This window comes from Nicotiana tomentosiformis, chromosome 7 (assembly GCF_000390325.3).
Source record: "Nicotiana tomentosiformis chromosome 7, ASM39032v3, whole genome shotgun sequence".
Lineage (NCBI taxonomy): Eukaryota > Viridiplantae > Streptophyta > Magnoliopsida > Solanales > Solanaceae > Nicotiana > Nicotiana tomentosiformis.
The window spans coordinates 48,343,878-48,369,194 of record NC_090818.1 but is presented as its reverse complement, the minus strand read 5'-3'; the positions used below and the strand labels follow the sequence as shown (position 1 = coordinate 48,369,194).

The window sequence follows — 25,317 nt, the reverse complement described above, 5'->3', positions numbered from 1 at the left end:
GTAAAAAAAATGCAGGGTTCACCCTAATTTAATAGGGCTCTAAGCTCTTATTTATCCATCTATCATTCCATTGCTTCAGAAAAAGAAAAATGAAAACGAATACAAAATAAGTAAAATAAGGGAGATATTTATACTAATTGTCTTGTGAAAATCTACAGTGAACCCTTGGAGAGAAAGAGTAAGAAAGATTGCAGGTCTTGCATTCAAAACACTGGAAAAAGAAGCAATTCTTGAATAGGGGTTTGAAGAGAAGAGGATAAAGATAGTTCCTTTGGCAGCAAAGTTGCAGGCGGTGAAAGAATTCCATATAAAGGGATAAGATTTAAACAGCTTTGAGGTGAAGTCTGCTGATTCCCTTTTCCTCTTTCTTAGTATTTCTTGTTTAATTATTCTTAAATGTTTTCTGGTATTGAATGAGGAAGCCTTGTTGATAAGGGAAGAGGAAATAGCTCAAAATCTTCATTATCACTCTCATTTTGTTATAGTTAGTAATTACTCAGAACTAGGTCTTTTGGTGTTTTGTTTCTTTCTAGCAGTTTGTGTTCTGTTTTTATGCTGTTAAGGTAGACTCTATCTGCTAATTGCTTTTTGACTTAAACCAGTCCGGTCCACAAGGCATCCTGCATTCACGGGTATGACGTAGACATCCTAGCTAAATGCTAATTGCTTTTTGACTTGATAAGAATAAAGGTGACATTTTTATTCTTATTCTATGTGAAACTTTGGATCTCAATAGAACGTTATTGATACATATGATTTATATAGCCGACCCGAGTAGTTTAGGGCTGAGGGTAGTTGAATGATTGGTTGATTATATTTGTCAACTTCTCTGCAGCAATACGCCTATGGTATACCAATGTCTACAATAGCAAAATTCATTTCACTTGCCCAGAAACAAAGCTCAAGGTTTTGCTTTTATAATGTGTTTATGAAAAGTGGGATGCAAATTTAGTCTTTTGAGCTTACTGTCTTAATCGGATTATGAAGGTTGACTTTAAAGGATGTGTTTGTAAATTTTGTTGCTAATAAGCTCCTCCCTAAAATTGTGTATCCGTTAGATATCGATGTTTTCACTTTCTTTATTTGATGAAGTCAAATTTCTAGATATCTGTCTTTCATGTAAAATGGTAGTTTCATCACTTAATAGGTTTTATTTGGCAAGCTTTACAGCTTGTGTTTTCTAGCCTGAAATTGATTACAGAATCTATGTATTATGAACTCTTTGTTGATGAGAACTAATTGAAAGTGAGACGCGGAATCTTGTGTTGTGCATGTCTTGCTTCTTATGGACTCGCTATCGTCTTGCTTTATCAGTTTTCTTTATCTAGTTTGTCAATTAAAAGAAGATAAGCAAATGCATGATTTAGAGATATGACTTCATAAGTAGTTTTATAATTCTTCTTTGGTGGATACATTTGCAGAACTCATCTGCCTTAAGTATCTGCTGCTTACTGACCTTCATTTGGCATTGACACTCAGAACGGGACAATGGCTGTTTGTGGTTCAAGAACTTCTCATATTGGTCATTTTGTTGGTAATATCACTGCTAGGCGCTTGCAATGTGGTTTGTCAATGAACTGCACTGTTTCTTACAACAAACGAGGCTTTGAGAAAGTTAGAAAAATCAACATGAGTTTGAGAAATAAAGGACATCCCAACAATATGCTTTTCCAGTACTTCACGACTCATGTTACAAAGAGGTGGGCCAATCCCAAATCATACATAGAAATTGGATCAGAAGGTTTACACAACTTATCCCCTACGTGTTTCTCTTCTGGAACTGCTTCTGCTCCTGGTGTGTCTTCGGATAATGCTAAGGGCGAGGAGCAAGTTGCTAATACTGCTGCTGATTCTTCTGAAGCAAAGATCCCCTTGAAGCTAAATTCAGGATCTTTTTACCTGCCTCATCCTGCTAAAGCAAAGACTGGTGGAGAGGATGCTCATTTTATGTGTACCCTTACACAAGCTATCGGTGTAGCTGATGGTGTTGGTGGATGGGCTGATCTTGGTATTGATGCTGGGCTGTATGCCCGCGAGTTAATGTCTAACTCTTTAGCTGCAATTCAGGAGGAACCAAAAGGCTCCATAGACTTAATCAGGGCACTGGATAAAGCTTATGTGAGAACAAAAGCAAAAGGTTCTTCTACTGCTTGTATTGTTGCACTCACCGATGAGGGTCTTTATGCAGTTAATTTAGGAGATAGCGGATTTATGTTGGTTAGACATGGATATGCCACGTTTAAATCCCCTGCACAACAACATGGTTTTAATTTTCCTTATCAACTAGATTGCAATAATGCTGGCGATTCACCTAGTTCTGCCATGGTGTTTAAAATTGCCGTTGCACCTGGAGATGTCCTAATTGCTGGTACAGATGGGCTTTTTGATAACTTGTATGACGAAGATATCAAAGTAGTTGTACTTCAGTCTGTGGAAGCTGGCTTAGGGCCTCAAATGACTGCTCAGAGGATAGCAGAACTGGCACAACAAAGAGCAATGGATACTAATAAGTCGTCGCCTTTCTCTGATGGAGCCCAGGAGGCTGGATTTGAGTACCATGGTGGGAAGCTGGACGACATAACTGTAGTTGTTTCTTACATAATGAATAATGAAAATTCATAACATGCTGGAATTTGAAGCAGGATCAACAGCTGGTGGAGAGTCGGACATTATAGTACCGGAAATCAGAGGCATCAGTTAGAATATTTGCGTTTTGATTTGTTTGGGGAAGAAAAGAATGAGAGCTATAAAGCTGCATCTTGGGAATAGCTGAGGTTTAACCTCAGTTTCACCCAAGTGTTTTACTTTTTGAAATTCAAACAGCATCTTGGAATCATTAGAATTTATTTGAATGATTTTCTTCTGTATAATTTACTTAGCAGAGGCTTTACTTGGTAAAAGGTTGGTGTTGACATTAAATTACTATCTACTTGCAGACAATTATGCTCTCTGAAAGATCGAAAGAGTTATCCGCACGTCTACTAAGATACTATTCTCTCAAGTCTAAAGACTAAGTACAACAAGTGCATGGAGTTATACAAACGGATAAATTATTAGTAGCTAATAAGCACTAGGGGTGGGCGTTCGGTACGGTATTTGAAAATTACGGTTCGATATTTGGTATATTAATTGTGCGTACCAAATACCGTAATTCGGTATCTTCTTGTATGGTTATCGTACAAAGTCTTTGTAAACTAAATAGTGATGAACTGCTGAACTTTAATTCATTAGAAAATTTCTAATCATCATACTATATTATAAGTGTGAAAATTTTTAGGTGAAATTATTTTATTAAAATATCTTTCAAGGACCAAAATATCCTCTATAAAAATGTTCCTCCCTATAAAAATGTTCATCCCGAAGAACTCATATAGTACACTAATCATAGAAACATAGTTACGTTTCTAAATTTGATGCAGTTTCATCACCATACTCACCAGTATTGCTATGAGATTAAAAGCATTATAATTGTAAAAATGTTATTTGCACTCCATGCATGTGATTCTGTCACTTGGAATACTGTAGCAGTTGTGCTACATATTATTATTGTTATTTGGTTCTATTTTAATTTACTATTTAATTCTTGATTATATGTGTACTTATTTTTTAATTTAAAAAGGGATATAAAGTAAACTACTCAATTTAATTTACTTGCATTATATATTTATAGAGCCAGATCTTTTTCATCTGCGATTTATCTTTCATAAACTCCACATCTCTTCATGTATTTTAATTTAAAAATAAAATAAAATTGTATTAAGAAAAATAATTATCGGTCTCTTAATTTTTATTCTTTTATAGTTTATGTATGGTTGTTTATCAAACCTAACTAAAAGAAGTAATTTTTGATTTCCTTATTCATGTTATGTTTAAAATATTTATACTGATTGATATGGTATACATGTGCAACGCATGTGAGCAGAAACTAGTAACATGATAAATGAGCATAGCAACAACATAATGTGAGCAATTCCTTCTAATAATTTCTAATAGAAATCACTGCATGAGCATAGCAACAGAATGTGTCCTTTGCTTCTAATAAATTTATAATAAAAATCACATCATTATCTATTTTCTCGAGCACTTAGTAATTAAATTTTGCATCACAATTAGGCATAGGGGACCTTCCAGTGTGCTGCTGAAGCACACTGAAAGCAATCAGCTAAATTCCAAGAAAGCCTAAACTATTGTTAGGTTGGGGTGTTGGGCTTAGTCTTAGTGGGCTATTAGCTAGGGGTAAGAACTAATAAGTTGAAAATTTGGGCTGGAAATTGATAATTTGGGCTGGGTAGTGAAGGAAGGTGCACTTATATAATTCGGTATTTCAGTATACCGAAATATCGAAACCTTCATACCGAGGACCTTACCGAAATACCGAAGAACCGAAATTCATATACCGAAATACCGAATAAACCGATACTAAAATACCGAACTAATTCAATCCGGTTCGGAATTCGATTTTTCAGATTTTATGCACTTGTAAACTGTTAATAGTAAGTTGTCCAGGAAATCATGATTATGATATTTTTATAAAAGAAAGAACAAAAACAATGTTTGGATTGGAAATGGAGTTCATATTTAGCTCCCTAAGATGCTATGAATTATACATATTATATGACTTTTGAATTTGACACTAGTGTTTTAAAACGTCACAGCAAAAATAAGAATTTCCTACTGCTCTCGTACTGAAAAAGTATTGACGGACTAGTAACTAATGACACAGCTAATTATTAAGAGTTGTACCAAAAAATTTAACTCGTTCCAGAAAGGACATGATTGAGAACCAACTCTTAAAATTCAAAAACCAATTTGGATGACTTGTTCAAATGCAGGGAAAGCTTTAACATAAATATGTACACAAAGGTACCCGCGACAAAGTTTAGAGGAAGAAAAAAAAGGGAAAACAAAACTTACGTGAAGTTTAGAATAGACTGCTCTTCATATTTCCAGCAGTAAGTAAACTGAAAAATGGATCTTCTTTATCTACACTAGGATTATCACCCTTTTCAATTCCATAAATGTCAAACTCCAATTCACTCTTTGTTGACACAGCTGGTCTTTTAACTGAAACAAATGCAACATTATTCTTTGATCCAGGTTTAGCTTTCGCCGGATTCTTGTTGGGTGATGAACTTGGGAGCGCTCCAGCTTCAGTAGCATTAAAATTATTGCCAGAAGGTCCTGCAATAGCTGAATCAACTTGAGCTCGAAATTCATCATTACTCTCTTGGATAGGATCCTGCAAAGAATTTGCTTTATCTTTGTCCATTACAGCTTGACCATCCTCAGCCAAATCTATAGGATTCTCCAACGAATTTGCTTTGTCTTTGTCGATTACAGCTTGACCATCCTCAGCCAAATCATTAGAGGTTATCTTTCCAGGTTCCTCATCTACACAAGATCCCAGAAAAAGTAATGCACAAAATTATAGAGGAAAAAAACTGAAAATCAGCAACAAACAAAGAGCCACGTCGCAGTTACCGAAAACATTCTAATTAACAAAATGCACAGAACTAATTAACAGAATCAATGGGTGTTTCTTATCATTTTGTTATTAACAGCGTTCCTTTTATTTTCCTTTTTCTTCCTTAGCAGAAAAAGATCATATACTGAAGATAGCAATAAGTATTCAAAGCAAGAGCATAAATCACCCTCTTTATCAACTTATCTACAATAATATGTTGCTGAAGACATCAGGTGGGCCTTTCTCGCATAGTATAAAGAGAGAACCAGGAAAAGTCATGTGAAGGAAAAAAACTCCCCCGATGAATCTATCTATAGCTTCAAGGAGTAAGAAGCACTAGAAAGACATGCAACAGACAAGTCTTCCATGAACACAAAGGAAAATAATAAACAATCCCTGATAAGAGTAAGACAGAATTACTGTCAAACTGAATGATAAAACAGACAAACAGCAAAACACTGGATAATACTCTCTTAAATGCAACCATCATGTGCAACCTTGAATTTACTTCTAGCTCAAACTGATTGAATATGTTCGATAAAGAAAACAAGACACTTATAAGAACTCTTGGTCTGTGGTTACCTCCTAGGAAAATCTCAATGCTTTCGTACTGAATTTTAGATGCTTCTACAGAAACATCTTCTCCGACCTCCTTTTCCTGGCTTCCAGCATGTTTCTCAGTTTGTCTCTCAACTAACACATACTTATCAGATTTCCAAAGACATTCGAGGAAAACCACCTGCTGCTTTGGTGGAAAGTATTCTCTAAAAACCTGCAATGGCACAAAATATTGAACATTTGCTTTCTTGATTTTCATCTAAGGGTTGTTATTAATGACTATCAAAGTTCACTTTGTGATGGGACCAACGTGTATATTTTATCACAACAATCAGCACAAAAACAGTCATCTAGTATCTTGTTCCACTATTTACTCTGAGAAACATCTTACTGTTCGCCAACACACACGAAGCACACAGACATGTCGAGGGTACATGGTTGTTGTTTCTTTTTTTTTTTTTGGGGAGGGGGGCTAGTAACACCTGGAGTGATTCTAAGCAATTGGCATTAAACAAAACATGGTTTCCTGGTAAAGTATCATGCTGTGTGCAGTTTAATACACGAGACGGTAATTGGAAACACTTTGACTTATTGATTAACAAAATCGGAGTAGCTTTGAAGTATGTGCAGTCTATGCCATAAATATTGAGATAGACGCCTCTTTGAGGCCTCCAGAAGATCTGAAAAAAAAGTATTGCAATACATCATGCACAATGTAACAAGTAATTCATATAAGAAAAAGCATGGCTCCTGATCAGATATCTGTGGCTAGGAAGTTGGACCTTTGCCCACGATATTTTGTCCTTGATAAAGCAGATCCAAAGTTGTATATCATTTTTCTTATCTCAACAATGTACGTGCGAGTAGTATGACTCTCTTGACTTTTCTAACCATTTCTTGACCTTAACCGAACTAATTAAACCAATCAAAAAAGCAAGTTAAAACAAAAGGGAGTAAAAGAAGGAAGAGAATTTCTTGCATTGCACCAGAAAAACATAGAGACAAGTTGCAATTTTAACAACCTCAAATCCATCTTGAGTCAATTTTATGGCTTGTTCCCTCTGAGATAAAGAGGAGACATTGTTGAATACACAAACAACATCAAGAAGCATCTGCAATGAATAAACCAAATTTGATTAGAATTTCTTGTTCAATCATTGGACATCCTTAACAAATTTGCTCGACATAAGATTTTCACTTCCTTAAATATATGTTCCTAAAAGAGCAAAAAATCTCACGTTATTTACATAACTCCCATCCCCTAGACTCTTGAATTAGATCAGTTACTCCAATTAAATAAGTTCCAGAAATTACCATGACTCCAATGTATTCTTTTTTTTTTTATGACCGAGAAATCCGTCCGGGGCCAATCCATTGGATCGACCGTAGCCTTCGAAACTCGGTGGCTAATGGGCCCGCCCCTCTACCCTTCTCCACTTAAATACCAGGCTTTGCTTTGCATGGTGTGGGGGCTTGAACCTGTGACCTAAGACACAAATCCACCACCCTTTGCCACTTCAGCTAGGCCCTGGGGGCATGACTCCAATGTATTCTACTGGAAACTAGAACTTCAACAAACTGAAATTTTGAAAGAACACAATCGATGTGCAGAATCTTTACTATTATAAGTACAACAACAACTAGGCCTTCATAGACAAGTTGGGTCTGCAACCTTAACTATTATCAGTACGATGAAGAAATGAGCATTTAAAATGATTTAAAATGTTTTTTTGTTAGTGAGTGCATTTACCACTTCACATTTCATAAAATGATAAAAACATCCTGAGAATACTTACTTGCTGAACTAGAACTCTTATTCGGGCAAGCAAAGCCAATATTGTCAACGAAAATCCCATAAAAAATGATCGTGCAAGAAGTGTGGATATCTCCCTGTCTACTGTTAAGGGTAAAAAACAATCGCATGCGGCAAACATTTCACATTGGAATTTGCAAAGAGGCACATTGACCAAGTGTTTACTTTAAATGAAGATCAATCAGCACAAGGTGAAAAACAAATTCAACATACAAATGAGACGAAAACAGAACATATGAAATTATGAAGATATGGACAAAAAGAAAGAAAGGAGGTACAAAGAATATCCAACTACACTAATTTAGCAAACCAGTAATTTTAAAGCAAATCAGCTATACAAAAGCCAAAAAGTCTAGTAGTTTGAAGAACAGAAATGGTTTGCTACGTATATAAATAAGTAAGCACTCACAATGATTTCAGACAAAACCTCCTTACTCCAATCACCTCCACACACCCCGAGAGCTATGGAAAAAAATGAACAACTTAAGCTCTTTCTATTAATTAAAGATGTAACAAATCTAAAAGAAACCACCAATGGCCTTTGATGGCCATGACCATCAATTGGCATAAGTAAATCTTGTCCCACAATCAACATATCAAATGAAGTATTAGTATGCAGAAAAGAAGCAAGAAGGATACGTAGCGGCCCTTAACATTGGCTCAACCATCTGCGAGAAAAGAATAAGTAAATTAGGAACTTCTACTGAATAAAATGATAACTTAAAGCTTTCCTTGTTGTAATATGATTCTTATTAAACATGGAGCCCTCAATGTTAAGACATTTGATTAGAGATAGAGAAATGAAGAGAGAGAGAGAGAGAGAGAGAGAGAGAGAGAGAGAGAGAGAGAGAGAGAGAGAGAGAGAGAGAGAGAAATCATCATTCCTGTAGGTATATGGAACAACAATATTTACGCCTCAACCTTAAGCTAATTAGGGCTGGCTATATGAGTCCTCACTATTCACGTTCTTTCATTTAGACCCATATCCAATATTCAATACTTAAGGTTCTCCAAATAGAAGTTCTCTACACTTTCCTACTGGTAAATGTCGAAAACTGAGGCTGAAGCAGTTGTTAATGACAGTAAATTCTAGCAACCAATCTTCACGGTAGGCTGAGTATGGAAGTCCAATGCCATGAGTTGCCTTACAGACTTGGATGAAAGGTTTTAAAAGGAGAACAACAAGAAGTGAGAAAGAAAACAATGATACCTGCGTCAACAGGTGTGCAACCCCTAAAAGTCGCTCCAGAAAATTGTGTTTGCCACCATCAGTTCTTCTCCTCTTTAGGCTGAGACCCATGAAAAAGTGAGGATGAAAAGTTCAATTTATCTGAATCATCATAGGTTAGAGCACGGGCGGAGAGAATTTGCAAGTATAATTCAATGGAAGAGCAAGACATAAATAATTACAATTCTATTGTTACTTGTAAGAATATTATCGCTGAAAATAGTCGCAATTGTTACATGTAAGAATATTTCCCTCCAATCTGTCGGTTAACTAGAAAGATGGGCGTAACTTGCAAAATGATTGTTATCACATAAACAGCCACTTTTTCCATGACAAATCCTATAAAAATGACTTAATTTTGTGCAGTGCACCTTCTGTGGAGATACTTCAAACAGCAGATTGATGGTAGCATATATAATTTAACAAATGGTGGAGATCAAGAAACACTCAACCATTTTAATCAGCAAATACTTGCACTTGCAAGCAATACAAAGAGATGGATGATTATTGATAAACCATCATATAAGTAGGGAACAAAATTTCAGTTTCAAGCGTCCGTGTATGTCAGTTCAAAATTTTCACTCAAAAAGTGGTTAAACATCAATATAGGAGCAGAAAAATGCAAGGGTACGATAAATGCTCACTCTGAAATCAAAGTTTACTCATGTCAGATGTGAAAAGTGGTATACATTTATGAATTAATCAAATTCCAAACCTGGCGTACGATCACTAGAAGAACTATAACAATCAAAATCTAAAAGCCAAAAATAGGTACTTTAAAGGAGTCATGAGTACCTTTCCAAAAGCTGCACTTTTTGCTTGGGTCTTTTCCCATAAAGAATTTGAAAAGAGGCACTCAAAACCTCCTCCAAATTAGCTGCTTGGAGGAGCCTCAAATCTCGTCTCACCTAATAACATCAAAACAAGCATATCAAGTAAGAAGTGCACATTGGAAGAAAAAGAAAACCCTGCAACCACCCTATGTGTATATGAATAAACTTTGGAACAACCTTTAAGAGGTACTGGAAATAGGAGCATCTTCAATGCTAGTTCTTTGTTTTAAAAACAAAGCAAATCCCATTAATCCCACATGCATATATGAATAAAAATTGGTTAAAATACAACCTTTAAGAGGTACTGGAAGTATGAGCATCTTCTATGCTGGTTCTTGTTTTTGTGAACGAGTCGATCAAGAATGGCAAACTCTGTCTGGAGCTGACCCACAAAAGCTTTTAGCCTCTGCTCAACTATTTCCATCTCTGAGCCCATAATTTCAGCTGTGACGGGGTAAAAGTATAAGACATTACAAATCCGAAAACTGTGTCGCAATTACATGCTTTTATTCTCTTCTTTGCTAAATACAACATTGACCCTATTTCATATTGTCGTAAACCCATTAGCATTTAGGGGTGGGCATCAGTCAGTTCAATTGATCTTTGAAAATTTTGGTTAGGTTTGGCAGTTTTCGGTTTTGTAAAATCACAAACGTAAACCTTTTTGTCAGTTTTCAGTTTGCACTCTTTCATCTAGGCTTAATCTGGCCAAAAAGGGGGCCTCCAAACCTTTTTGCTTTTCAATTTTTACCTTTTTGCTTTTTGCTTTTTGCATCTTTCTTCTAGATTTCATGGTGTTACTATTGTTCTTATGATTATTGTGGTGATACTAATATTGTCTCCCTTTGCTTTGCATCCTTCTTCTGGATTTCATGGTGTTTCTATTTATCCTATGATTGTTGTTGTGATGCTAATAGTCTCCTTTTGTCTTTTTGTTTTTTTGAGCCGAGGGTCTTTCGGAAACAGCCTCTCTACTCCTTCGGGGTAGGGGTAAGGTTTGCGTACTCACTACCCTCCCCAGACCCCATTAGTGGGATTTTACTGGGTTGTTGTTGTTGTTGTTGTAATTTTTACCTTTGGCACAAACAAGTTGGCTTAGTTTCTGTAAGGGTGGAAGGGGCCTAATGACCAATCTCAAGTCATGCATTTAAAAAATTGAAGCACTACATCAACTGCACTTCAAATTGCAATACATACACATTGCACTTCAATTATGGCAACACTATTCACAATTTCATCTGCTTCAATTAGTAAAGAAAATTAATGAAGCTTTTTACATGAACTCAAAAAGCGGAAAGGCGAAAGCATGAATATCAAAGAGGCAACACAATATTGGACATAAAACATTAGTCCACAATGAAGCTGCAGACAAGAAAAATACAACATAAAAATAATCCCTAGAAATTTTTTTTTTTGGGCCATATCTTCAATAAGTTAGAGCAGAATACAAAAACAAGGTAAACAGATCTTGGTAACAGAATTACGAAGCTGGCTGATACGTATAACTTTAGTACAATAATTTCAATAATATAGTCACATAGAAGAGGTAAGAGGAAAGTTAAGTACCTCTGGACGAGGACGGTGACCAGCGGCAACAGCAACGGCGAGGGGGACTAGTGTGCTTTGAGCGCAGGGCAGTTGCAAATTTTCAATCGACTAAAGAGAGAGGAGCCAAAAACCGTTAGTATTTTGGGTTGAAGTCGTCTAACTGGACTAAGTTATTGGGATTGGGTTGTGAGTGTGGGCTGATCTGTGATCGCCAAGGAAATGGGATGTGCAACCTATACCCAATTTTTAAAAAATTATGTAACTTATACCCAATTTCTAATAAGTAATTAATATTTGGACAAAAATACCCCTAAATTATAAAACTCTAAATGATTTAAAGGAAAAACGAACGAACTAACCCAGATGCATAAATTGTAGTTAACTCTACAATGTAAAACTAAACTCTACAACAAATCCAATTTACATATTTAAAATGCCAATCTCTCTAATAATAAAATAATAGAAAACCCCAAAGTTCAAAAAGTGGAACCTCATAGCACCCAGAACCTAAATCTCATTGTATTGATGACAACGAGAGTACTCACTGAACAATGGTGAAGCGGAAGTAGGTTGACGGTGTAGAAACAAGGAAGAATGAGTTAAAAAAAGACTTTTGTAAGAATTTAGGTCGCATGGTTTGGTTAACAAAAGAAGGGTAATTAAAGGGGTCGGAGTCAGATTAAAATTAGAAAAAGTTGTGGGTAAATATTAAAAATTTTAAAAATTTAAAAGACTGTAACGATTCGACATGTCGTTTTGATAATTGATGTCTCGTTCGGGACTTAAGGTCTCGAACAGCCTTGTATTATGTGTTATGACTTGCGTGTGCGGTCGAGTCCATGTTTCGGACCCCTATCTCTCTTCATTTCTCTATGTCTAATCAAATGTCTTAAACATTGAGGGGTCCATGTTTAATAAGAATCATATTACAACAAGGAAAGCTTTAAGTTATCATTTTATTCGGTAGAAGTTCCTAAGTTACTTATTCTTTTCTTGCAGATGGTTGAGCCAATGTTAAGGGCCGCTACGTTTCCTTCTTGCTTCTTTTTTGCATACTAATACTTCATTTGATATGTTGATTGTGGGACAAGATTTACTTATGCCAATTGATGGCCATGGCCAGTGTAGTTGGATATTCTTTCTTTTTGTCCATATCTTCATAATTTCGTATGTCCTGTTTTCATCTGATTTGTATGTTGAATTTGTTTTTCACCTTGTGCTGATTGATCTTCATTTAAAGTAAACACTTAGTCAATGTGCCTTTTTGCAAATTCCAATGTGAAATGTTTGCCACATGCGATTGTTTTTTACCCTTAACAGTAGACGGAGATATCCACACTTCTTGCACGATCATTTTTATGGGATTTTCGTTGACAATATTGGCTTTGCTTGCCGGAATAAGAGTTCTAGTTCAGTAAGTAAGTATTCTCAGGATATTTTTATCATTTTATGAAATGTGAAGTGGTAAATGCACTCATTAACAAAAAAACCCTTTTAATCATTTTAAATGCTCATTTATTCATCGTACTAATAATAGTAAAGGTTGCAGACTCAACTTGTCTGTGAAGGCCTAGTTTCTGCACATCGATTGTGTTCTTTCAAATTTTCAGTTTGTTGAAGTTCTAGTTTCCAGTAGAATACAGTGGAGTCATGGTAATTTCTGGAACTTATTTAACTGGAGTAACTGATCTAATTCAAGAGTCTAGGGGAATGGGAGTTATGTAAATAACGTGAGCTTTTTTGCTCTTTTAGGAACATGCAATATTTAAGGAAGTGAAAATCTTATGTCGAGCAAATTTGTTGAGGATGTCCAATGATTGAACAAGAAATTCTAATCAAATTTGGTTTATTCATTGCAGATGCTTCTTGATGTTGTTTGTGTATTCAACAATGTCTCCTCTTTATCTCAGAGGGAACAAGCCATAAAATTGACTCAAGATGGATTTGAGGTTGTTAAAATTGCAACTTGTCTCTATGTTTTTCTGGTGCAATGCAAGAAATTCTCTTCCTTCTTTTACTCCCTTTTGTTTTAACTTGCTTTTTTGATTGGTTTAATTAGTTCGGTTAAGGTCAAGAAATGGTTAGAAAAGTCAAGAGAGTCATACTACTCGCACGTACATTGTTGAGATAAGAAAAATGATATACAACTTTGGATCTGCTTTATCAAGGACAAAATATCGTGGGCAAAGGTCCAACTTCCTAGCCACAGATATCTGATCAGGAGCCATGCTTTTTCTTATATGAATTACTTGTTACATTGTGCATGATGTATTGCAATACTTTTTTTTCAGATCTTCTGGAGGCCTCAAAGAGGCGTCTATCTCAATATTTATGGCATAGACTGCACATACTTCAAATCTACTCCGATTGTTTTAATCAATAAGTCAAAGCGTTTCCAATTACCGTCTCGTGTATTAAACTGCACACAGCATGATACTTTACCAGGAAACCATGTTTTGTTCAATGCCAACTAAGGGTGACATGTGGGCCGGGCCGGTCCTAAGTGAGCTTTGTGGGATTGGTTCTAAGTAGGCCAATCCTAAGCGGTTCCGGGCTTCGCGGACTACTTGTTGGAATCGGCCCGGGACCGGGACCACGAACTAACGATACTTTCTATTTTTTAATTTTTTTTTTATAGAAGTTAGAGAAAAAAAATTGTAATAAAAATATCTAAAGCAATTCCTTGTAAATTATATTATAGAATTGTCACCTAAATTTTTTAATTCAAATTTATTCACAAAAATATTGTAAAGAGATATTCAAAACAATACGTTATAATATATATATATATATATATATATATATATATATATATATATATATATATATATAGTATATAAAAATGTATATATAGTATAATGATTCTCTAACGTTGGCTTGCCTGACAAGTGAAATGTTAGGCGCCATCACGGTCCCGTCGGTGGGAAATTTCGGGGTGTGACAGTTGGTATCATAGCACTAGGTTGCCTAGGTCTCACGATTCACGAGCAAGATTAATAAAGTCTGGAGGATCGGTACGGAGACGGCTGTGCTTATCTTCCAGAGGCTATGAAGTTTAGAAACAAGTTTCACTTATATTCTTCTCTGTCGTACGATTTTGCTTTCTCAATACTAATTGAACTCTTCTACTCTTATTCTCTCGTAGATGGAGAGAACACGTACCGCTTCCTCAGCTGAGCAGCAGCCAGAGCCTCCAGTGGCAGATCCTACGCAGGGATAGAGGTCGAGGCAAGGGAAGGGCGCAGCCTAGAGCCCGAGCAGCAGCCCCAGCAGTGGAGCCTCAGATAGAGCTTGACGAGGAGGTTCCAGCCCAGACTGTTCCTGCCGGACCTGCCCGGGTTCCGGAAGGGTTCATTGCTACCTAGTACTTCAGGACGCTTTGATCCGTTTGGTGGGCCTTATGGAGAGTGTGGCCCAGACTGGCGCATTTCCAATGGTACCAGCAGTCTCTTAGGCTAGAGGAGGAGCACAGACTCCCACCACTCCCGCTTTGGAGTAGATAGCTCCCCAGTATCAGGCTCCAGCAACTTAGCCAGTCGGATTAGTTCAGTCGGTTATTGCGGCACAGGTCGGAGATAGGTCAGCTATGTCTTCTGAGGCTTTATGGAGATTGGACAGGTTTACCAAGCTCTTTCCTGTTCACTTCAGTGGTGCTCCTTCAGAGGACCCCCAGGAGTATCTTGACAGCTGTCACGAGGTTCTGCGAAATGTGGGTATAGTGGAGACCAATGGGGTCGATTTTACTGCATTTCAGATGAGCGGTTCCGCCAAGAAATGGTAGAGAGATTACTTATTGACCAGACCAGCTAGGTCGCATGCGCTTACTTGGGACCAGTTCTCTCAGCTCTTCACAGAGAAGTTTCTGCCGATCACATTGAGAGAGGAGCGTCGCCGTCAGTTTGAGCGTCTCCAGCAGGCTAGTAAAATTGTTACTCAGTATGAGATCTGTTTTGTAGATTTGGCCCGTCATGCCATTCTTCTACTTCCCACCGAGAGAGAGAGGGTGAGGAGGTTTATTGATGGACTTACTCAGCCTATCAGATTGCAGATGGCTAAGGAGACTGGGAGTGAGATTTCTTTTCAGGCGGCTGCTAATGTCGCCAGACGAGTCGAAATGGTTCTTACTCAGGGAGGTCAGGGGTCTGACAAGAGGCCTTGTCATTCCGGTAAGTTCAGCGATGCCTCATCTAGAGGCAGGAGTACTTTTGGTAGAGGCCATCCTCCCAGGCCGTTTCATTCAGCGCTTCAGGCATCCCACGGTGCCTCAAGTGGTCGTGGCCCTCAGATGCATTATTCCGACCAGCTAGCCTACTGTGCACCACCATCTCCTATTAGTGCACCTCCACTCTAGAGTTATCAGGGTGGTTATTCAGGTCGACAGTGTCAGTTTCAGGGTCGGCAGTCACAGCAGACGAGGTTATGTTATACTTGTGGTGATCCAAGGCACATTGCTAGATTCTTCCCTCGGGCAACGGGCAGCTCACAGCAGCAGAGTTCTCGTGCCATGGTTCCGGCACCAGTTGCTGCATCACTTGCTCAGCCAACCAGAGGCAGGGGTTAGGCAGCCAAAGATAGAGGCCAGACTGTTAGAAGTGGAGGTTAGGTCGTTAGAGGCCGTCCCAGGGACGTAGTTCAGGGTGGTGGGGCCCAGCACCGGTGTTATGCTTTCCCAGATAGGCATGACGTTGTTATCACATGTACTGTTTCAGTTTGCAGTAGAGATGCTTCGGTTCTATTTGATCCGGGATCTACTTACTCATATTTGTCATCATATTTTGCTTCCTTTTTGGTTGTTCCCCGTGATTCTTTGAGTGCTCATGTGTATGTGTCCACACCAGTGGGAGATGCTATTGTTGTAGATCATGTTTATCGTTCGTGTGTGGTCACCATTGGGAGTCTTGAGACTCGTGTAGATCTTCTACTTCTTGACATGGTTGATTTTGATGTCATACTGGGTATCGATTGGTTGTCACCTTATCATGCTATATTAGATTGCCACGCCAAGATGGTGACATTAGCCTTGCATGGGTTGCCTCGATTAGAGTGGAGAGGAAATTTTGGTCATTCTACCAGCAGGGTTATCTCTTATGTGAAGGCTCGGCATATGGTCGAGAAGGGGTGTCTAGCTTATTTGGCTTATAGCCGCGATTCTAGTGCGGAGGTTCCTCCCATGGATTCGGTGCTGGTTGTTCGTGAGTTTCCGGAGGTGTTTCCTGCATACCTGCCGGGGATGCCACCCGACAGGGATATTGATTTCTGCCTTGATTTGGCTCCGGGCACTCAGCCTATTTCCATTCCGTCATATCGCATGGCCCCGCCAGAGTTGAAAGAATTGAAGGAGCAGTTGCAAGATTTGCTTGATAAGGGCTTCATTAGACCTAGTGTCTCGTCCTAGGGTGCACTCGTGTTGTTTGTGAATAAGAAAGATGGATCGATAAGGATGTGTACAGATTATCGGCTACTGAACAAAGTCACCATCAAGAACAAATATCCATTGCCGAGGATTGATAATTTATTTGATCAACTTCAGGGTGCCAAGGTGTTTTCACAGATTGATTTGTGATCTGACTACCATCAGTTGAGGATTAGGGCATCCGATGTTCCTAAGACAACTTTTTGGACTCGGTATGGGCATTATGAGTTTCTGGTGATGTCATTTGGGTTGACAAATGCCCCAACAGCATTCATGGATTTGATGAACCGGGTGTTCAAACCCTACTTGGATTCCTTTATGGTTGTGTTTATTGATGATATCTAGCATGAGCAGCACCTTCGGATCGTTCTTCAGACTCTGAAAAACAACCAGTTATATGCTAAGTTCTCAAAATGCGAGTTTTGGTTGAGTTCAGTTGCTTTCTTGGGTCACGTTGTATCAGCAGGGGGTATTCAGGAGGATCCTAAGAAGATTGAGGCAGTTTAGAACTGGCCCAGACCCACATCAGCTACAGAGATCCGTAGTTTCCTGGGTTTGGCGGGCTATTACCGTCGATTTGTGGAGGGGTTTTCATCCATAGCAACCCCGTTGACCAGATTGACCCAGAAGGGTGCCCCGTTCAGGTGGTCAGACGAGTGTGAAGCGAGCTTTCAGAAGGTCAAGACCGTTTTGACCACGGCACTGGTATTGGTGTTACCCACAAGTTTAGGATCTTATACAGTATATTGTGATGCATCTCGTATTGGTCTGGGTGCGGTATTAATGCAGGGTGGCAAGGTTAATGCATATGTTTCACGACAGCTGAAGGTTCACGAGAAGAATAACCTTGTTCATGATCTAGAGCTGGCAGCCATTGTTCACGCGCTGAAGATTTGGAGACACTACCTTTACGGCGTACCATGTGAGGTACTCACTGATCATCGGAGCTTGAAGTATTTGTTCAAGCATAAGGAACTCAATTTGAGGCAGAGGAGGTGGCTGGAGCTATTAAAAGACTATGATATCACCATATTGTATCATCTTGGGAAGCCAATGTGGTGGCCGATGCTTTGAATGGAAAGTCGATCAGTATGGGTAGCCTTGCATATATTCCAGTTGGTGAGAGACCGCTTGCATTGGATGTTCAGGCCTTGGCCAACCAGTTCGTGAGGTTAGATGTTTCTGAGCCCAGCCGTATTCTAGCTTGTACAGTTGCTCGGTCTTCTTTGTTTGAGCGCATCAAAGATCGGGAGGTGACGAAGTTTTGAGGATGCATGGTCGTATTTGTGTGCCTAATGTGGATGGGCTTCGTGAGTTGATCCTTGAGGAGGCTCACAGTTCTTGGTATTCTATTCACCCAGGTGCTGCCAAGATGTACTAGTTCCTACGGTAGCATTATTGGTGGAGGAGGATGAAGAAAGATATAGTTGCTTATGTAGCTCGGTGCCTAAATTGTCAGCATGTAAAATATGAGCATCAGAGACACGGTGGTTTGCTTCAGCAGATGGAGATTCCTGAGGGGAAGTGGGAGCGTATCACTATGGACTTTGTTGTTTGACTCCCACGGACTCAGAGGAAGTTCGATGCCGTATGGGTTATTGTGGATAGGCTGACTAAGTCAGCGCACCTCATTCCGATGGCAGTTACCTATTCCTCGGAGCAGTTAGCAGAGATTTATATTTGTGAGATCGTCCGTGTTCACGGTGTGCCCGTGTCCATTATATCTGACCGAGGTACACAGTTTACCTCGCACTTCTGGAGGACAGTACAACGTGAGTTGGGTACTCGGGTTGAGTTGAGCACCGCATTCCATCCTTAGACGGACGGGCAGTCAGAGCGCACTATTCAGATATTGGAGGATATGCTTCGCGCTTGTGTTATAGACTTTGGAGGTTCTTGGGATCATTTCTTGCCACTTGCGAAGTTTGCTTATAATAACAGCTACCAGTCGAGCATTCAGATGGCTCCATGTGAGGCATTATATGGTAGGCGGTGTCGGTCGACAGTTGGGTGCTTCGAGCTGGGAAAGGCTCGGTTGTTGGGCACAGACTTAGTACAGGATGCCTTGGATAAGGTCAAGATTATTCAAGATCGACTTCGCACAGCTCAGTCTAGGCATCCGAGTTATGCCGACCATAGAGATCGTGATGTTGCATTCATGGTCAGAGAGAGAGTGTTACTTCGGGTATCACCCATAAAGGGTGTAACGAGGTTCGTAAAGAAGGGCAAGTTTAGCACTAGGTATATCGGACATTTTGAGATTCTGGAGAGAGTGGGAGAGGTGGCTTACAAGCTTGCGTTACCACCTAGTTTAGCAGATGTTCATCCGGTATTCCATGTGTCCATGCTTCGAAAGTATCACGGCGATCCGTCCCATGTGTTAGATTTCAGCTTTGTCCAGTTGGACAAGGATTTGACTTACGAGGAGGTGTCACTGGCAATTCTAGCCCGGCAAGTTCGCCAGTTGAGATCAAAGAGTTACCCTTTAGTTCGAGTGCAATGAAGAGGTCATCCTATTGAGGCAGCAACTTGGGAGTCCGAGTCCGATATGCGGAGTAGATATCCCCACCTTTTCACCAGCCCATGTACTTTTCTATGTCCGTTTGAGGACGAACGGTTGTTTTAGAGGTGAAGATTGTGATGACCCAAAAGGTCATCTTATGTTTTAGAACTCGAATATGCGCTCTTAAGCCTTTAAAATCTCATTTTACCCTCCTCGATTTGCGTGCGCAATCCGGACAGGTTTTCAGAAAGCTTTTATGTTGAAAACTAATAAAAATAAGAATTTTTGCCTTAAAAATTGATTTTAGTTGACTTCGGTCAATATTTTTGGTAAACGGGCACGGATCCGTGTTTTGACGGTTCCGGTAGGTCCGTATCTAATTATGGGACCTGGGCGTATGCCCGAAATCGAATTCTGAGGTCCCTAGCTCAAGTTATGAATTTTTGATGAAAATTAAGAGTATGAAAATTAATTGTTTTTAAGAATTGATTGATGTTTGGCATTGTTAGTACCGGGTCCGTATATTGGTTCCGAAACCCAGTACATGTTCATTGTGATATTTAAGACTTGTCTGTGAAATTTGGTGAGAAACGGAATTGATTTGACGTGATTCGAACGTCCAGTTGAGAAAAAAAAAAAATTTTAAAGCGTTCTTGAGAATTTTATTTGATTTGGTGCTAAATTCGTAGTATTAGGTGTTATTTTGGCAATTTGATCACGCGAACAGGTCCGTATGATGTTTTTAGACTTGCATGCATGTTTGGTTTAGAGCCCCAAGGGCTCGAGTGCCATTCGGACGATGCGCGAGTTGAGTTCAAACCTCAACAAGGCTGTTGGTGCACCAAATCTGGTGTGCCCGCACCTGCGAGCCTTTGGTCGCATGTGCGAGCTCACAGATGCGAGCGATAGCCTCGCAGGTGCGACCCAGGCCTGAACTTCATTTTTTCGCAGATGCGGACTTCTCTCCGCAGGAGCAGGACCGCAGAAGCGGAACCCTATCCCAGGTGCAGCTCCAGTTGGCCCAGTCCTCAGAAGCGCACGTCCTGTCCGCACGTGCGGATGTGCAGGTGCGACCAAAGCATCGCAAGTGCGAAGGTCGCTGGGCAGTGAGTTCATTTAATTCGAACTCCATCCCTTTTTCTTCTCGTTTCAAAAGGATCAGAGGCCAAAGGAAAAGCTGATTGGAGGAAAATTTGGGAAATTTAATTTATGCAATATAATTGATTTCCTTAGCAATATTTGATATTATTTAGTCATTTTTGAATAGATACGAGTGGTTTGGAGGTGAATTCCAAAGGAAAAGTTGTGATTGAGAATTAAGTTATTTTCGGAGCGAGATAAATGTTGTGTCTAACCCTGACTTGAGTAAATTAGGAACCTTAGATTATTTGCTACGTGAAATCCATGTGAGCGACGTATATGTGAGGTGACGAGTACTTATACGCCGCCAATTTACCTGTTTTTCCAGGCTTCTCTGTTTTTCTTACATTGTCTCATCCCTATGCCAAATTGCTACGTGTTATACTAGTGTTGTTCAATTTATCGTTCTTATCATGTTTACTGATTTTTTTTTTTGTGATAATTGAGTTTTTATTTCAAAGTTGAGATTGATATCATGGAACCAAATGTTGAACTAAGGTATTTATTTGTTATTCTATCTCTCTGTTGTTATTTATGCATTGCATTATGGTAAGGGAGAGTGTTAATGCACGAAGGGTGATGTCGTGCCATATGGTGAGTGTTAATGCACGAAGGGTGATGTCGTGCCATATTGTGAGTGTTAATGCACAAAGGGTGATGTCGTGTCATGATATGAGAGTTAATGCACGAAGGGTGATGTAGTGCCGTTTCTATTAATTTTATGGTGAGATTGTGGGTAAAAGCACGAAGGGTGATGTCGTGTATTTTTTTTCCTTACTGTATTCACTATTCATGTTGATTCAATGTATATTGACTAGTTCGGTGATCATTCTATTATAGTTTTTCATCTTGTATTTCCCTCAGTATGTTTCCCTCCCGACATTTCCTGTTTAGTTCTTCATTCCTGTTATTTGCATATACATTGTTAAATTGTACAGGTTGATTTATAGGTGTCTTGCCTTAGCCTCGTCATTACTTCATCGAGGTTAGGCTCGACACTTACCAGTACATGGGGTCGGTTATACTGATATTGCACTATGTACTTTCTGTGTAGATTTTGATACCAGCTCAGGTTGATCGAGATTTTGCTATTGGTCTGTTGTCCGAAGACTCAATGTAGATATGTCGCCGTTCACAGACCTTGAAGTCCCCGTCTATCTTTTCTATTCTACTGTTTCTTTCATTCATACAATTGTATTTCTTTCTGACTATTACTTGTAGAAAATTCTAAAATGCTCGTGAATTGTGACTACATGGCGATAGTAATTAATACAATTTTATAATATTCTACACTTATTATATTTTATCTTAGTTAATTATTGTTATTTACTGAATGAAAATAAGTAATTGGTTTAATGATTCTCTAACGTTGGCTTGCCCGCCAAGTGAAATGTTAGGCGCCATCACGATCCTGTCAGTGAAAATTTCGGGTCGTGACAATACCTCGTGCATCGGGGCTTACTCCCCGCTGAGGCATATGTAACACGCTCGCCTTACGTTCACACCTTTTAAAACACTAATTATAACCAATACATCAAACTAAATTACTCTAATAATATAATTACAGAATTCAGTAGTTTTCAAATTATATGCAATCTCAATCTATGTTTCCGTCCATCTTGGTTTGAAAAGAAAATGCACAGCTATTGGGTTTCCACACAATCACTTGGTTCTGATATGTGTTTTTTCAATCGATAACTTTGATCAACTGATGACCAAATTATGGACTGAACGGCACCAAACAAACAACAGATCAGACAAAACACGCAGCTTCATGTTTAAGCATTGCCAAGCCGAATATTCAGCATGTGCTGATGAATCAAACAACACTAACTATGAAGAGAATCCGAGTTAACATTATATATGTAAACAAACCTGACTTATGACATAGTGTTAAAGCACTACGAAGAATTTTAACTCAGGTTTTCAGCTTCAAACTAACAGCTAGAACAGAATTATAACAAAGCAAACAAGTGTAGACAACTCTTGTAATCGATCACAAGGAACATGAGAAATCAGACATAAAACAACATGTAATTCACTTTTTCATTTCATAAAACTCAGACAGCATCTAATTTGGAATAGAACATACCTAATTGGCAGGGGGAAAAAAAAAAAGCAAGCATGGACCAAATACAGGCCAGAAATAGAAGTATGAAGTTCAGCAGTGACGAACATTAAAATCAGCAGCCAAACAACTCTCCTACAGCTTCAATTATCACTTGAATTCCCAGGAAAATGAAGTAGAACAGTAGAAGTTGAGCTAGCTGTGAAATCCTCTTTTGTTTATGTTTTTGTTTTCAATTTCTGAAGCTTTTTTGTTTCTAAATCTGAGATTCAATCCCTTTGAATTCGGAGGATTGTTTTCGGCATTTGTGAAAGTGAGTCGTATGTGAATGAGGAAAGGATAGTGAATTTGTGTGTGTGAGGGTCTATGAATTCAGAGAGAGATGAGAAGAGAAAGCGTGTGAGGAAGCATTTTCTAATTGGGGCGGCTCGGGCTTTTCCTTTTGAGGGAGGGGTCCGTTCTCTCTCTAGGTTTTAGGGAATGTGGAGTGTTTTAATGAAGAGGGGTATGTTGGGCCAGGCAGGTCGGGCAGGTGGGCTTTTAGGCCGCTAGAATTGGGCCAATTTGGACAGCCCTCTTTTCTTCTTTCTTTATATTTTGCAATGTTGGCCACTTTAGTTTAATTCAATTGTTATGGCCAAATTAATTATCTATTTTACCTAATGATTGACTAATGAGCTGATTAATTAACTTATCTAAGAATAAATTTGTTTTATTTTTTGTTATTTAAATGCATTTAACAATGTAATTTAATCCTAAAATGCAATTTAAAATCTAAAAGGTTATGAAATTAAGATTTGAACATTTTTTTATGATTTTTATGATTTAAGATATTCCTAGCATGCATAAACAATGCGAATAAATGCAAAACCAAATTAAAAAAAATCCTAAAATTCATAAAAAATATTAAAATTATTTTTGAACTATTTTTAGGAGTAATTTCCATGTTGGCAAAAATTAGGTGCTCACAATAAGATATCATGGAATTTCCTAACAGCCACCATGAGAAAGTTGGGATTTTCATAAGACTTCATTAACCTTATATACATGCTAGTGGAAGATGTTTGGTACTCCATTCTAATCAATGGCTCTAGACACGGTTTCTTCCACTCTACTAGGGGCCTCAAACATGGTGATCCATTCCCAGCATCTCTCTTTATCATAGCCGCTGAAGCTCTTTCAAGTTCTCTTAATTGCCTACATGAAAAGGAAGGTTGTGGATTTTTCTATGAGTAGGAAAGGTCCTCAAGTTAACCATCTTTGCTATGCTGATGATATAGTCATCTTTTCCTCTCTGTAAAAGAGGTCAATGAAAATGATTATGAAAAAGTTACAACAATATGAACACGCCTCGGGTCAGGAAATTAGCAATTAAAAAAGTTTATTTCTCACACTTCTCAATCTATAAGGGATAGAATTCAGAGAGTGGCGAGTTACAAGCACCACCACTTTCCTTTCAAATATCTTGGTTGTCCTATATATTGTGGAAGGAAGGAAATTAGTTTCTTTGCAGACATGGATACTAGACTTCTGCACAAAATTCAGGGGTGGCAGGGTAGGCTATTATCCGTGGGAGGAAGGGCTACACTGTTTAAATATGTATTACAATCCAGTCTTTGCATATAATGGCTGCAATTTCCCCTCCAAACGTTATTCTAAAACGATTGGAAAATCAATTTTCAGATTTCTTTTGGGGGTATAATGACTCCAATAAAAAGTACCATTGGGGTGCTGGGAATAAGCTGTGTTTTCCAACTACAGAGGGAGGTGTTGGTTTCAGAAGATTGAAGGATATAGCCAAGACCTTTACTGCTAAAGGTGGAGGTTGAGGATTCACGACAATCTATGGTCCAAATTCATGATCATTAAATATTGCTAGAGAAGTCATACGGTAGCCAAGAAAAAATAATGTGTTGATTCTAGTTGTTGGAAGGAGCTGATGGAGATTAGAAATAAGGTGGAGCCTCATATCTTGTAGAAAGTCCAACAAGAAAACATCTCCTTTTGGTGGGACAATTGGAGTGGCATGGATCAATTAGCACAATTGCTATATATTCAAAACCCTGGCAATCGTTTGGTGGAAGGTTGTATTAAACAGTTGGACTCAAAACATGAGAGAATTGGAGTGGCACAATTGCTACATATTAAACTCCTTGAATTATTGGTTCCTACCAATATGATTCAGCACATGAGAGAAATCAAAATTGAAAATACTCGAGGACAGGATAGAGCAATATGGAGACTATCTACTGATGGTTTTTTCTCCTGCTCAACTACCTTTGATCTTCTAAGACAAAGAGGTAGACATCATCAAATGTGGAAGGACACTTGGATTAAACACATACCTTTCAAAATCTCATTCTCAATGTGAAGGATCTGGAAGAAAAAAATTCCAGTTGATGAAATTATCTTCAGATTTGGGCAATGTCTGGATTCTAAGTGTTCTTGTTGCAAACAGCCACAAGAAGAGACCATTAAACATGTTTTCAATACTAGTCCTAAAGCTAGAGCAGTATGAACTTTCTTCTCCAATGTTTTAGGTTTTCATTCAAATCCCTTAAGCCTCTATATAAGAACACTCATATGGAAGAATTAGACAACCTCAAATTTTTATATCAGGACTTTGTATCACATAGCACCAGTTTACATCTGTTGGAAAATCTGGATAGCTAGATGTGGAGCAAGATATGGCAGAGGATATCCAACTATGGAGAGAATATGCAATGAAATTCTCTATAATCTAAATATA

At 38.6% G+C, this 25,317-nt stretch overlaps 2 protein-coding genes across 3 annotated transcripts; one reads left to right on the top strand and one right to left on the bottom strand.

Moving 5' to 3' along the window:
* Window positions 1–78: 78 nt before the first annotated feature.
* On the top strand, window positions 79–2,870 carry LOC104095960 (probable protein phosphatase 2C 55). Of its 2 annotated transcripts, none has more exons than XM_009602216.4 (2): window positions 79–337; window positions 1,480–2,870. In XM_009602216.4, the coding sequence occupies exon 2, from the start codon at window positions 1,489–1,491 to the stop codon at window positions 2,620–2,622; it is 1,134 nt and encodes a 377-aa protein (XP_009600511.1). In that variant the 5' UTR covers window positions 79–337; window positions 1,480–1,488; the 3' UTR covers window positions 2,623–2,870. The 2 variants fall into 2 exon arrangements, with proteins under 2 accessions (XP_009600511.1, XP_009600510.1); XM_009602215.4 differs by having other exon boundaries at window positions 145–337; window positions 1,422–2,870.
* Window positions 2,871–4,773: 1,903 nt separating this feature from the next.
* Window positions 4,774–11,601, bottom strand: LOC104095961 (uncharacterized). The gene is made up of 9 exons (XM_070181504.1): window positions 11,463–11,601; window positions 10,189–10,340; window positions 9,859–9,971; window positions 9,046–9,124; window positions 8,475–8,503; window positions 7,819–7,912; window positions 7,045–7,134; window positions 6,047–6,236; window positions 4,774–5,391 (listed from the first exon to the last, which is right to left on the bottom strand). Exons 2-9 carry the CDS (start codon window positions 10,330–10,332, stop codon window positions 4,922–4,924), a joined length of 1,209 nt encoding a protein of 402 aa, XP_070037605.1. The 5' UTR covers window positions 10,333–10,340; window positions 11,463–11,601; the 3' UTR covers window positions 4,774–4,921.
* Between the last annotated feature and the right edge of the window lie 13,716 nt (window positions 11,602–25,317).

What these genes read in the sequence shown, in the direction of transcription:
- LOC104095960 (XM_009602216.4), top strand. Translation starts at nt 1,489, where the DNA reads ATGGCTGTTTGTGGTTCAAGAACTTCTCATATTGGTCATTTTGTTGGT.
- LOC104095961 (XM_070181504.1), bottom strand. Translation starts at nt 10,332, where the DNA reads ATGGGCTCAGAGATGGAAATAGTTGAGCAGAGGCTAAAAGCTTTTGTG. An exon ending in AAAGTGCAGCTTTTGGAAAG is followed by an intron (nt 9,125 to 9,858) that starts GTACTCATGACT and finishes CATGGGTCTCAG; the next exon opens with CCTAAAGAGGAGAAGAACTG. An exon ending in TTGCACACCTGTTGACGCAG is followed by an intron (nt 8,504 to 9,045) that starts GTATCATTGTTT and finishes CTTTTCTCGCAG; the next exon opens with ATGGTTGAGCCAATGTTAAG.